Source organism: Acanthochromis polyacanthus, chromosome 16, assembly GCF_021347895.1.
Source record: "Acanthochromis polyacanthus isolate Apoly-LR-REF ecotype Palm Island chromosome 16, KAUST_Apoly_ChrSc, whole genome shotgun sequence".
Lineage (NCBI taxonomy): Eukaryota > Metazoa > Chordata > Actinopteri > Pomacentridae > Acanthochromis > Acanthochromis polyacanthus.
The window spans coordinates 15,144,103-15,158,780 of NC_067128.1; the positions used below are offsets into that span (position 1 = coordinate 15,144,103).

General features: G+C 38.1%; 1 protein-coding gene across 3 annotated transcripts in view; it reads left to right on the top strand.

Moving 5' to 3' along the window:
* Nucleotides 1-4,795: 4,795 nt before the first annotated feature.
* cnksr3 (cnksr family member 3) overlaps nt 4,796-14,678 on the top strand; it is a 70,046-nt gene continuing 60,163 nt past the window's right edge. For all 3 annotated transcript variants that reach the window (XM_051960644.1, XM_051960645.1, XM_022194784.2), the window contains exon 1: nt 4,796-4,993. In XM_051960644.1, the coding sequence (XP_051816604.1) occupies nt 4,942-4,993 (52 nt within the window). In that variant the 5' untranslated portion in view covers nt 4,796-4,941. The remainder of the gene's footprint in view (nt 4,994-14,678) is intronic.

The window sequence follows — 14,678 nt, forward strand, 5'->3', positions numbered from 1 at the left end:
TTCGCTTCTCCAACAGTGCAGCAGGGGAAGTCTGCTTTGTTACTTGTGAATATAATTTGAATTGAGTGGACTTTCAGCAGTATATTCATTCAGCTAAGTCAAAACTGTCCAAATAAAGTGGTTTGATGTTTCAAGTTATATATATATTAGTTATATATATATATATATATATATATATATATATATATATATATTATAAAAGTGGTAATGAAGAGATAAATAACCTCTTTAAAAATCTATAAAAAAAGACATAGGTCTTCATATATTTAAAAATAATAATAATGTTTTGAGGGCTGCACAGTGTTATAGTGATTAACACTTTCGCCTTGTAGCAAAAAGATCCCCGGTTCAAATCCTGGTCTGGGTCTGGGATCTTTCTGCATGGAGTTTGCATGTTCTCCCTGTGCATGCGTGGGTTTTCTCTGGGTACTCCGGCTTCCTCCCACAGTCCAAAAATATGCTGAGGTTAATTGGTTACTCTAAATTGCCTGCAGGTGTGAATATGAGTCTGATTGTTTGTCTGTATATGTAGCCCTGTGACAGACTGGTGACCTGTTCAAGGTGTCCCCTGCCTTCGCCCGAGTCAGCTGGGATAGACTCCAGCACCACCACAACCTTAGTGAGGATAAAGCGGTGTATAGAGAATGGATGGATGGACAGTTAGCACTGTCACCTTGCAGCAAGAAAATCCCCGGCCTGGGATCTTTCTGCATGTTCTCCCTGTGCATGTGTCGATTTTCTCCGGGTTCCTCCTACAAAACACGCTGAGGTTAATTGGTAATTCTAAATTGTCTGTAGGTGTGAATGTGAGTGTGAATGTTTGTCTCTATGTGTAGCTCTGTGATAGACTGGTGACCTGTCTAGAGTGTCCCCTACCTTCATCCTGAGTCAGCTGAGATAGACGCAGCACCCAAATGAGGAATAAATGGTGTATAGATTAATGGATGGATGTTTTGACCACTAAGCTGCTCTATAAAATCTGAAGGTCAATCAAAAGGTCAGCTTGATCAAACAATCTCATTCTTCTTTTTATTAAGACTTGAACAGCCACATTTTAGTATCTTTTAAGTCCTGCCAGAGCTGCATGCACAATCTTCAGCAAAACACTGAAAAGGAAACAACCTGCAGCAACTTTACTGATAAACCAGTTCCTAGAATTACTTACTCTTATAAACCACAGAGTGATCCATCTTTATTGTTATAGACAATCTTTGTCCTGTAGTTTCTTCAGTTCATTCATAGGACGACTCTGTGGCTCCATCTGCTGGTAGAAATACTGCATTACCCACAATGCAACCTGAAGTTTAAATGAATAAAACTACATTGAGCCATTGGATTATAATGTAAGAACTCACTGCAAAAATGAGCTAGTAAAGTAGTGGTAAGTAACAACAATCATGCAGAGCGGACTGTAGGCTAACATTTACACAATCATTAAAGAAAATGTAAGAAATGAATGTTAACATTTGTTGGGTTCGGACTAGAAACCACATTCTGTCACTTATCACGTTTCAATCAAAAGGAAAACCTTGAACAACTGCCGACTTTCTGAAGTTATAGCTACTGTGCCAGGCCTCTTCCTGAGCTGCCGTGTGTATAATAATATATATTGTTTTGGTCCCAAGCACCTTAATCTGCATCTATTGTCCATAGCAGTGCTGCAGGCGGCTCAAGGTAAATACTGAGACTCGGTTTCAAAGGTTCTGCCCTCCTTAAACAGGAATCCTGAGGCTGAGAGATTGGCCTTTAGTGTTTTCAAAGGCAGGATGAGACGAAAACACTTTGCAGACAGGAGCACAATGCAAGCTGGAGGTTAAAGGTCACATGAAAGACCAAATTTAGCTCATAAAAGTAGGTCAGCTACAAGATTTTGTATGCCCTCTGTGATTGCTTTATTGGGTTATTATGTATTTTTAATCTGAAAAGATCAGTTTAATGTGTCAGTGATTGTTTAAATTTAAATCCTGAGTGGCTGCTAGAATTTTTTTTGCCAATTTAACAATTAAAAAGATGAAATTTAATGTAAAGTTAACGTGTTTGGCCCTACCATTTCACCCCCACTCATCCCTTTAAAATAATAAATACAGATTTTTGTTGTTGATGAATTTCTGCATTAGAAAGAGGGCAGATTGGTTAATTTATTAATCCATTGTACAAGAACTTTAGGACACATTCTGTCAAAAGAGGGCAGTGTTTCCTTGAAATACAAACTGAGTTTATTACCATACAAGGAAAGCAACAGTTTTTGTGATCAAGATCATCACTTTATCGAATTAAAAGAAAATGATCTCAATCCAAAGTCACACTGACTGAAAGTAACGAGGATGCTGGAAGTGTTTGCAGCTTTCAAACTGGATTGTTGCAGCCAATTTGTACAAGGACAACTGATAAAAGATTTCTAGCAAGATAATAAAGATGCCATAGAGGCTGTAGTCATTTGGTGAGTAGAGCTTCATGGAGCAAAAGCACTTCTTGAAACTCGTGTTACAATTTCTGGAGGTTTGTAGAAAGTTTTTGGTTCTCGGCAACGCAAAAATTAATTTTCTGTGATTGGTGAGACTGAACTTGTATCACTAGTTTTCTAATACACAGCTTTAAGATAAAGATTCAGAGGATCTTTCACATTTCTGGCCACTTTATTAGATTCCACTGAAAATCATAATTGAAGCCCCGCCCACAAAACAATGCTGCATTCAGGTGCTGTCGGATTTATGAACGTTTTAAATATGCTCCTTTTACCTTATGGAAATCAGGCTATTTGATGCTACAAATTCGTAAAGCAATACTAAGTGTTTTATGCTATACCATTAGGCTTCTGAATGTTGTTTTGTTTTTAAATAACTAAAGTTGATAATTACAGAAGTAGTAATAAGCAAGCATCCTCAACATTTCATGCAAGTAAAAATCAGTGTTTCCCAACTTGTGGGCTGGAACCCCACAATGGTCACAAGAAAGATCAGAGGGGTTTGCATGAAATCTGAGGAAAGCAGAAAATCATGTTGGTGCCGTATCAGATTAATTTATTTATATTTCCTTTCTTTCTTTTCACACACTACATTTTGACTGCGGAAAAAATGAGCAGTCTTAAATCAAACTGGCAGACAAATCCAGTGATGAAGGGTCACAAGGAGATATTGACTTGGTTTAAAAGGTCAGAGATCGACAAAGCAGGCAACCTTCTGATCTAAATAAAGAAGGAATATATACAAAAATAGATGTGAATAGATTTCACAGGAAGGAACTGAGTAAATATAAAAACTTCCCCTTTTTTTTAAAGTGTAAGTGCTTGGTCATTAAATTCAGACTGAATGATTTTGATTTAGATTCAGTCAGATATTTCGGTCCTGGTTTTGCTCAGCTGCAAAATCATGTAGTGTCATTTTACAGACAAACTTTACATCTTAACATTCAGGTTGTGGAGCATAATGAAGACTATAACTGCTACATTTTCAAAGCTTCATACTGTTTTTTTTCTTGAACCTAATGCTGCAGCAGCCAGACAAGAAATAACTGAGTCATAGGTCCTGATTAGAAACTGCTAGAACCTATAGGACTGTTCATTTACATTGTAGAAAACTTTAAATTATTTCTCTTTACAGCTCAGACGATGAATCTAGATTCAGTCTGATTTTTCCCTGTTTTTTATTTGTCTCGTCCGTCCACACAGCTCAGAACTCTTTCCCATGTGAGCAGAGTTTGCTGCGTTCTTCCCATGGGAAACATCTGCAGTCGCTAAAAAAGCTTAACAAGGCAACACCCAGCACACATGACAGAGCTGCTGTGGAGCTCAGAGCATCAAAGATCTGACAGGAGGCCAAAGCAACATTTTAAATGAGATAATCTGTGTGATGGATGGAGGAGGTTCCTCCAAGCCCTGGTGCTGCAGAAAGGATCATCAGGCGGGATTGCTTGCACCTGGAAGGAAGTGGGTGTGGCCACTGGGCTGGGACCGCAAAGGGCTGCCCAGGGCTTCCCACCTGGAAGGATCTCCCACACCTCGTGTTAGTTTGGGTTTTTTCTTTTGTTTCGAGAAATATGATTGCTTTTCCTTTTGTTGAGAGAAGTATGTTGGGTTCTTCTTTTGTTTAATGGACTATGTTTGATCGATTCTTCATTCTTTGTTTTGTTCTATTCATTTATTTGTTAAATAAATTACTTTATATTCTATTTAGTATAGTCTCCACATGTTTTGTTCTTTGACCCTATTTGTCTTCCAGTTCCATCATAGGCTGCTTCTTGCCTCCCCAGTTAAAATCCAGTACTTTAAAAGAAAGAAAGAAGAGCCAGAAGGAAAATATGAAAACAATAATTCATTTGATACAGTACAGATTTTCTGCTTTACTTATTTGTCATGCAAACCCTTCTCATCTGTCTTGTGACCCCGTGTGGGGTTTCAACCCTCAAGCTGGGAACCACTGACCTTAAAAAGAGATTTTTTTTTCACTTTTTTGAATCTCTGTTGATAATTTCACTTTGATATTATCATGTAATTTTTTAAAAATAAACTTTCATATTGAAATAGTTTACAACTTCCCTCTATACTTCCTAAACAGCATAGTAGAATTACTGAAATTCAGATAACAACAACAACAACAACAATAATAATAATACATTCTTCTTCTTCTTGTTACTATTATTCAGGATCAATTAAACCTGCATTAGTTTCCACAGCACTCAAGGCAGCATCAACATGCTCTTCTGTGATTGGAGGAGAACGGATAGGGGCGTGGCTAAAGACGTAGTCTGACACTACTGGTTCCATGCCCTTCCCCGCTGCTTACATTCTGCACGAGACCAGTCAGTAAGCGGCGGACAGGTGAGTTGGTTGTGCAGCATCTGTCTCTGTAACGGAGCTCCTCCGTGCTGCAGCATGAGATAAACATGTCCGGTTAACGACGTAATCCGTTTGGAGGCAGCTGAATTTACCGCCGGTGTGGAGACATGGAGGCTGTGAGCAAGTGGAGCCCGCAACAAGTGGTGGACTGGATGAGAGGTAGGCTGCCAAATACTGAGACCTCACCGTTATCTTATGGGGCACTGTTAGTTAGTAGAGGGCATTTTTAAAGTAAATAAATTCTCTTTCTTATGCTTTAGAGTTGTTTTCTAAGCAGTAACCTTCCTCAAAGATGTGTCCAATTCTGTTCCATACTATAACAACATTGTACTTAATATAAATGTGCTTGTGTTTGTTGTTTCTACTAGTTTTAGGCTCAGAATGAGTCAGTATCTTAACATTTTTATGAAGTCAACAATAGATGACTAGGGGAATTTGTTGGGGTTTGTTTCCTGGATCATGTTTTTCACTTTTACATTGCCGAAGTTGTGACATAGTATAAACAGTTTAATTTAAACTGACAAAATAAATACATTTAGTCTTTCTTGGTTACGCTTAAGTCAAAGTACAATGTTAGCCCTGTTTCTGATAGGGATGTTTGTGAGTAGGAACAGGTTGTAACTGTTTTGGTTTAAAAGGAAACATTTTCTTTATGTTAATCACAGACTGTGCCTAAATCAACTTCAGGGCTGGGTATAAGGTGCTGATGCTAAATGAATACTTTTTACAACATAAACATGTTTTTCCGATAAAACTTTTTACAGTTAACGAAAGAAATTAATGTGTTTAAAGTTTCCTGAGTACTTAACATTGAATCTAATGCTTTTAGTACTTGTCAGTTTTTGATTCTTAGAGGTACAGAAACATTTGAGTTTGTATTGAAAATGTATTGGACTTTGGTTTGTGTTCGTAGGCAATGTAGCATGTTGCGTTCTCGTTTTTAAAACTCTGCCAAAATCAACTGTGGTCTGACAGGGAAAACTGCAGATTTGCAACATATTCAGACATTGTTAAACATGCAGTTGAGCGTTGAACATAGTCTATGAAACAATAGTCTGGGTTAATTAGACTAGCAAAGTGTACATGTTGGCTCAGTAACAGCCTGCATGTTGACAAACTGATTAGCAAAACCTCTGTGATTAAGACTATGTTTACCTTTTTTTTCACTGACTTTCATATTTCAGTTTTTTTAAGTGGCAGCTGGGTGGCATTTACGCACATGCTCAGACACAGACAGGCAGCATTGAGCCAAGTATTCATATTTTTCACTGTGTATCGTTGAGCAATAAACAGGCATGACCAGTAACAGATCAGCCTTAAAATGACAGTCAGGCTTGTTTTTAATTAGCACAGTGTTTGGACAAGCAGCTTCAGGAGACAAATTGCTGATGCTGCAGTGTGTGAAGCCACAGTTTATGTCTTTTAATAGATGATTATCATTCCAATATTCCAGCTGCAATTTTTTTCCTAAAAAATAAAATAGTGGAAAGAATAGCAGATAATTGCTGTGTATGTCCACCAGTTTCCATGCTTCATGAAAAAAACACTACTTTGGAAACTTTTGAATGTGCAACAAAGCAATAGTCAGTTTTTTTAGGATGTTTGTATATAAATATATGCAAATAATTGACATATTTGTAAAAAGCCCCTTCAAATTTATTGAGTTGTGTGTGTAGCAATAAGTTAAGCTAATAAGCTAATTCCTTTACATGAGGTTTGCTTTTTTTTTTTGCAACATTCAAACACTCTCTGGCACACTCAGTTAGATTGTTCAGGCTGTTGAATAGACTGTTTCACTGCACAAATGTCCCAAATGTTTCGCTGCTAGGGGCCTATTGAACCTGCAGTGAAAGGAAGAATGGCCCTCGAGTTCGTTAGTAAAGTCTGCCAAAACAGTGCATTACTTTTTGATTTTAAAAGAAGAAGTAGTTTCAGGGGCAAGTGTCTGTATGGTCCATCTGTATCTTGAACTATTTAAATATTTGGAATGAAGCTAATATAGCTGCTTATATGTCTGAAACAAAATTTGCATTTGTTTTCCCTGAAAAAAATATTTCTACTGAATTTGAAGTAAAGACGCTTTGTATCATGTTTGATTTTGCTGTTGAAGCTTTTCAAATGACGCCATGCCTTAAAGAAATGCCCTATTGTGTTTCTTTCCGGCCAAATAGTGTAAATTCAACTCGCTGGCTCATTGTGGAGCTCTGACAGTCAGCGTGCGTCTCTGTAGCTTCAGTCTGTCTTTATAGGAGTTGAATTTACTGTTGTGAGAAAGTGAGCATCCATTCAGCCCAGTTTGTCTCTGTCAGCACACACACACACACACACACACACACACACATGCATACATACCAACACACATGCCGCTCAGCAGCTGAGACAAAGAAGAGCTGAGTGTAATAAAGACCCACACAATATGAGCTACTGACAGAGGTCGGCCTCCTGCCATGTGGAGGATCAAAAGGTCAGTGTGGTGGAGGAGCTATTAAACCACATCTGACCATCACACTTTTGTTCTGCTTAGAAAGAGTGACAAACACACTGGTGTCAATTACATGGCCAGAATTTTTGTGTCCGAAAGTTCCGGTAAAAGAGTCTGGAGATCTTGCATCAGAGAATTAACAGTCATGTTTAATATCAGCCATGATATGTCTGTAGTTTCTCTCCTATATCCTTAGGTGTAGGCATCCTGAAGATTTTCAGTTTGGTGTTAGAAATGACAAAGAAAAATGTCGAAATAATGCTTTTGAGAAACTGAATCTAACAAATGTTTGACTTCACGTAAAAAAACAATTTTGTGACTAAAAATCGTCGCACATTAGTCTTCTATTGATTTACTAATCCTGTCTCTCCAACCCCTACAAAAGATGGAAATCTAAGGGGAAAAAAACACCTCAGTCATTTCCTAAAACATCCAAACCCTGTAGTTACTCAGTGACTCAAATAGTAGTGACCTGTGTCATAGGTGAATACACATACCCCATACCCACCATGCTGCACAGCTACAGGATAACCACAGCTACAGGTTAAACTGAGCCTTCTCACTCCTCGTGGATGCTGGCTAGAGCTCATTAACTGCTACAGAAGAGACAATTACAAAGACTAATGTTGTAAAAAATAAATAATCATTCATCACAATCATGATTTTTAGCTTCAAACCACTATCAGAAAGCAGCTGACCGCGGCCTTTAAAATGTAAAAATGCGCTCCCCTTATAAAAGACGTAGCGCACTTACGTGTGCTGTTTTCTCCGCTCACAGAAAACAACATATGGACAAAATCAATCGCTTTCATATTGGACTAATCTGAAATGAGGACACTTTATCTGACTCTTTTAAATAAGTAAATTTTGCTCTCACAGTGGTCTGATCACTCAGCCACTGAGCAGCATGTACCATAGTCTGCGCTGTGAGGCGTTCAGGGAGCATCGGTAAATATCTCTCGTTAAGCAACCAGGTGGGACCAGATGGGTGCCATGAACTTACCATGTGTATCATACTTTATTATCAAAAACAAAAACGGGGGGGATTTATCTTAAAAATCTACTAATGCGAAAGTTAGTCTTGAGTATCGGCCTGTCCCTGTATTTAGTTGGTATCGGATCAATACCAACTCTTGCAGTATCGCACACCACTAGTTTTTAGTGTTGTTAGGCAACGATCCCATTTTCTGTTTACATTTTTCTTGCATTTTATGCACTTTGGTGAAATTATCATAATTTATTTACTTTGGTTGCACTTTTTGTTATGTATTACACTTGAAAACAAAATCTGTTCAGTTGTGACGTGTACGACTGCAAAGTTTATTTGAAAGCAGTGCATCAAAGTTTTATTTGCATAAATTACTGGGTTTTTTTTTAACAGTACAACATATCTCTGAAATATTAGAAAAGTATCGATATCGAACTTTTTGACCAAAAAATATTGTGTTTTTTACTGTGTTTGTACTGTGTTTTTTATCCTCTGTAAAGTGACCTTGGGTGTTCTGAAAGGCGTTGCCAAATAAAATGTATTATTATTAAATAAAATAGTTAAAGTAGAACTGTTTAATTGAGCATTTTTTTTAACCTCAAAATGCACCTCAATTTTTTTTCACTGACAGAGAAATTTGTGGCTCGTTGTCGCTCATTGTGGCTCATTGTTATTCTTACGAGTGAGCCACAGTGGCTCTTCATTTCAAATTCCTCGTGCAAGCATAGGATGTGGACGGCATGAACTGACCAAAGTGTTTGGCTGCATTTTAGATACTGCACTCTTAAACATGTGGACGATGCAGTTGGATTTTTTTAATTTAAGGTCGACAACTTTACTGCATCCTAAAAATACTTCAGTGAGCAAAGCGGTAAACGGACACAATGATAATCTTGTTCTAAAATGTTCATCTTTCTGACCTGGAAATAAATTTGTTGTTGCCTGTGATCCTGTTGCAGCATTCAGTGCGACTGCAATGTGGATTGCAGCTGTAGGCGGTCTGGGTGTGTGTGGTGTGTATCACTGTGTATGTGTTTGCTCTCTTTGTACAACTCAAGCAGCAGGTTCTTTTCATGAGAGTTTCACTCAGTCACCTTAAAACCCTTTGTTAGTTCCCACTGGCTGGTTTTCACTGAGCCACTCCAGCTGACCAGCAACACCAGAAACACGTCACAGGCTGCAGCAAAGAAAAGAAAATCCTGTAGTGGCCGATTGTTATGAAATTGGAGGTGTAATCTAGGAGAGGGATAGACAAAAAGTTCTAAGATTTGTTTGTGGGATGTTTCAAATTACTTTTTCAAGTTTCACATGATTTTTCACTCATTTTTGTCCATCTTTGATTATCGTGATTATTCCTAGTCATGGAAAGTCATTCAGTAGAGTGATGACAACTTTTCATACTTTGTGTCTTTAAAAGCTGTTCTTGTTGCTTGGTGTGCTGCTCACCAAAACAGTGCTTTTGTGCTTTTCCTTTTTGGTTTTCCAGTTGCCATAATGATAGTTTTCTAAGCAAATTAAAATGACTTGGATCTTAAATTAAGCTTGATAAATCCCACAGGTACTTGGGCACCAGTTTTAGTGCTAATACATTTTTCACAACCTCAGTCATAGTTGCATAACATGTTTTTCTAACAAACTTTTAATCTTATTGCAAAATATTTCAAAGTTCTTTGTGTTTCGCACCATTTTATTGTAACTGGCCCTGCAAGAACTCTGCCAAAACAAAATCCACCTCTGCTGATTTGGGTTAGGAAACATCAAAAAACAAATCCTTTATAGTATTAGTGCAATTTATTATTGCGCCGTAATACTGGGACAAGCTGATCAGACAGCTGTAGCTCAGATGTAAACATCTCAGGGAATGAATTCAACGTGTTCAGACAAATCCACATACTTCTGTTTCTCTGACAGGTGTAGTTACACATCACACCTTGTATGACGACAGACGGGTTAGAGCGTTAGGAGACCTGAGAATAAAGTGAATAACACTCACGTTACAAAGAGGTGTGTTGGAGAAAAGCCAATAAACATGAAGGTAGAGTGGAGTAAATTAGCAGTTTCTTTTTTATTGTAAAAATAGAATCAGATAGAGCCGATGTTATTGGTTGATATTCACTTGGTGCAGATGCATTTCCAGATTATCCTTAGTGATAAGAAACAAACCCACTTTCTAGTTGAAGAAAATCTGACAGTGTTGAAGTAGAATCGGTACAATCAGATTGTTTTCTTGTTCTATGACCCTTCGACCTTCCTGTTCCTCCCTCTTGATGCTGTTTGGCCGAAATAAACCTATTTCAAAACGGTGAAGAATGGACAGCTGCCAAAACTCCACATCATTGTGCGTTCAGTTTGAGGAATTTTATCTAACTTAAAGACCTTCCTGCCTGTTATTTTATTTTAGACATGAAGGAAGGAAGGAAATATTTGAATTAAACAATCTGTTTAGCTGAAAAAGTGTCCAGCGGAAATACCTGTCATCTATAATCTGGTCCTATCACTAAGCTTTACAACCTTAGAATTACAAAGAAAAGTCATTTTAATGAAATGATAGCATCCCCAGATGTTTATTGATTTATTTGCTTTAGTGACCTGAGTGAAAAAATGTACTTTGTTGCATTTTGGTATATGATTTAAAGTGAACCAAGGTTTATAAATAAGTCACAGAGTAATTGGTAACTCTTGCACAGAGTTACAAATTATTGACAGTGCAGCTTTTTTGGTCATTAAGAATTTAACACAGCAGTCAAATCACAAACACGTGAGTCTGTTTGTTTTCTAAAAAAACTCAAAAATGTTGACAAATGAGTGTCAGATGCATTCAATATGTAACAACAACTAGTAGAATCTGACCAGCAGTTAAGTGCCCCAGATACTAATTAAAATGTGGATTTTAGATTTGAGAAACATCACATCTAAACATAAAACATATTTCAGGTATGTTTGTTTACAACATACAGAAATAGGTTTACTTAAAGATTCTGTTTTTATAAATGAATACTAACACCTTCATTTCTCTGACTAAAGGACAGCCCATGCTTTCCACATCTCCAAGGGTCCACACAGCGTAAATTTTTTCATCTGCCCAAGTTTACAAAAGTATCCACTGCACGTTTTTTTTAATGGATAGTAAATCTGCATTGATCTGCACATGTGGCTGCAGAAAACATGAATTACTTTTTGAACTAAGGTTTTTAAGGCCATAAATGGTTTAAAATTACAGACTGTTGAACTGTGTGAGGGTGGATAAACTGACAATAATTAAATTTTTGATCAGACATCTAATTTACCAGTCATTTGAGCTCTACTAAGAGGTCATTTAAGCACTAATGGATGTCTCTCCTCCTGCAGCATTCATACCATCAGACAGTACAGGATGAAACAGCTGATCAGTGTTCCATCGCATACTAGAAAAGTATTGAAGTACCCCGTCGTTAAAAATAACATTAGTCCCCATTTAATTGGTATCGGTAGTGTAAGAATGATAGATCACAGAAGCTGTATATCATGTTAGTTTGTTGCTGTGCCAAAGCAGGCCAGTGTTTGTGTGGAACGCTTTGCTTCTACTCCCTGCAGGCTTAGTGGGCATGACAGCCTCAATATTTTTCTGTCACATGCAAACTGCAACGTTCATGGTGGCAGGAGGAGAGGCACGGGCAGCACATTACTCACCATTCACAGAATATCCAAAAAATAAGGCTCACAAAGATAAAATATGTCTTTTAAGCATTTAAAAATAAGGTATTCACAAGTTTGTTGATCAGCAACAGCGGTATAATATACTTTCATTGATGGTTTTTGCAGTAAAATCTTTAAAGGACTGATATATATTTAGGCCGGCATTGTAGCAGAGTCATCGTTTTGATATTGAGACAACACTACAGCTTAATTTGACCCAGTTTTGTTGTAAGCTTTCAGAATTGTATCCATCTCCCTTTTGAGTTTTGAGAATCCTGTCTTTGGCTTTCAAATCCTCAGCAAACAAACAGGAAACACATCTCATTTTCATCTATACAGACACACACGAGCAATGTTTGACAGGTTTTTCATTTGAACTTATCAGTTGGGACGAATCCAAGTAAGCAACGTTTCATCCTGTAAGACAAGATAACAGAAACTCTTGGGTTTTTCCTTGATAAGGAGGATCTGAGGTGCACGTGATGAGGTTCCCACTGGATCTAGAGCGTGACGACTGGTTGTTTGTTCAGTGGGAGGGGAGTCTTTAACTGTCACCTGAGAATATAGTCGCAGTCCAACAGGCAGAGCAAGACGCTACCATTGCCCGGGATTGTGGGTAAACTGTTGATGCACTGTAAGTTTACATAAATAATTGTATCAAAACTATCTATTAGCAGTCAGTATTCATTAAATCAAAAAAATGATTAATGATCCACAAATTGATCACCAGAGATGCATTTGAGCACAGATTTTAGTTTTTCTTTTCAGTCTATTGACAAAATGAACTTTCATGCTCAGCCAAAGGTGATGATTAGGTTTTTGTCATACGTCGCTGATCATTTTGGTAATATTTGCATCGTTGGTGCCAGTTGTTTAGATGCCTTTATTGGATGTCTGGAGAGCAAACAACAGAGTGATGTTGCTGTGGAGTGATGAGCTGTTTTTAAATGACTTACAGTCGTCACGCCACTTCAACCACAATTACTTGCATGAAAAAGTACTGATTGTCCTGTGGGGTGATTTCGATCAAAGCATGCAGCAGCTGGAAGACATGTCTCTTTCCTTGCTTTTAGCCTCCAACCCGACATTTGTATTATCAGCGAAACTAAGTTCACTGAAGGAGTGTGGTGAATCAGAGGAAACAGCCAGATTCTCTCCACTGAGCGCCTCTTCCTGCCTTTCTTCCATTTGGAGGCAACTGTTGCCTCATTCGGGACTGAGACTCTCTACAGTCACGCTCACTCATGTCATCCGGTCCAAATGCAGCGATTCAAATGGACAAAGTAAATCAAGCAAAGAATTCTATTTCAGCATAAAGTTCTGCTTTAAGAAAACTCTGCTGACACACATTGTGCTTTGTCAGATCGAACTGTAATGACAGTTTCTTACTAATGGTATCAGAAGCACACAGCACAGTGATGTTACTGCCTTGGTAGCCTAAACAAGCTGACATGAGACTTTGAAAACTTAATGTTCATGTCAGTATAAATTTGCGGCTGAAATTCTCTCAGCTTGGAATATGTGTATGTATCTGGATATTTGTTAAAGTCTGAGATGTTTCCTCCTTACATAGCTCCATCCACAACTCTTGTGTTTCTTTTTTGCACAAGTCACAGTGAACCTGTTGCTGCCACATGTTGGTACTGAAGTACTGCTTTTTGTGATAGCCCTACCAGCCAGGGCAGCGTATGTAATTAAAGATATTTGTTGTACAGATGTGAAAAATGCCTAATATCTCTAAATCTGTGTTCTCAAACATAACTGATTTAAGTCCCAGCAGTAATGCGAGTGGTCATCTTTGAATGTGATTGCACCTGTGAGGTTTGTTAGTCAGACACGATTAACTAATTGCAACCACAGCTGATAATGACCAAAACACAATCAGTGGTAGCTAGTTGGTTTTGGAAAGTCAGCCATCAGACTACAATAATGTAGAACAACGAACCTGAGTAACTAAACTTGTAACAATATCAAAACAAAAATGATACCAGCATCTCTACAGCTCACCAGCACATTCTATCTCATTTATTTAATCTGTACAGTGACCAAAATCAAAAAACTGTTTGCTGCTTCATGGTGGCATTTGTGCCCAACAATTTCTTCATCTAGGCCTGTAAGTTTATACAGTATTTGTGTGTTTATGAAAGCATATTGACGAATCAATCAGTCGACTTGACACTGGAACTCATCTTCATCCATTGAACAGTTTCGTGTGAAGAACGTAACGGCTTCACAAGATGTCTGTCTGGAACTGTGCGACATAAATTAAGTTTTTAGCAGTCACTGTGACAGCCATTCATTAAAGTAGATCTATACTGTAGATCTGTGCTGTGGGATCAGCTCCGCTCTGCACACAATGAACTCCCACAATTCCTGTTTGTTTAGTTTTATAAGACTGCTGAGCACAAATCTGCACAGCGCTCAAGGAAATCCTTTTTCCTCTTGAATAGTGTTTGTTCGAAAGAGAGGTTTCCCACCCCTCACCCCCCACCCCGGCTGACTTGTACTGCTGAAATGAATGGTCAGGGTGTGTGTTTGTCTGGTGAGAAATAATGTAGGGTTTGACAAAGGCCCAGTGAAACTATGAATAGCTGCACTGGTCTTTTACCACTTTTCCTCTCGATTCTCCACCCTTGTCCTGTTGTGATAGTGATGGGGGTAAATATTCCTTTTGTTGCCACCAGCTAGGGAGTGTCGGG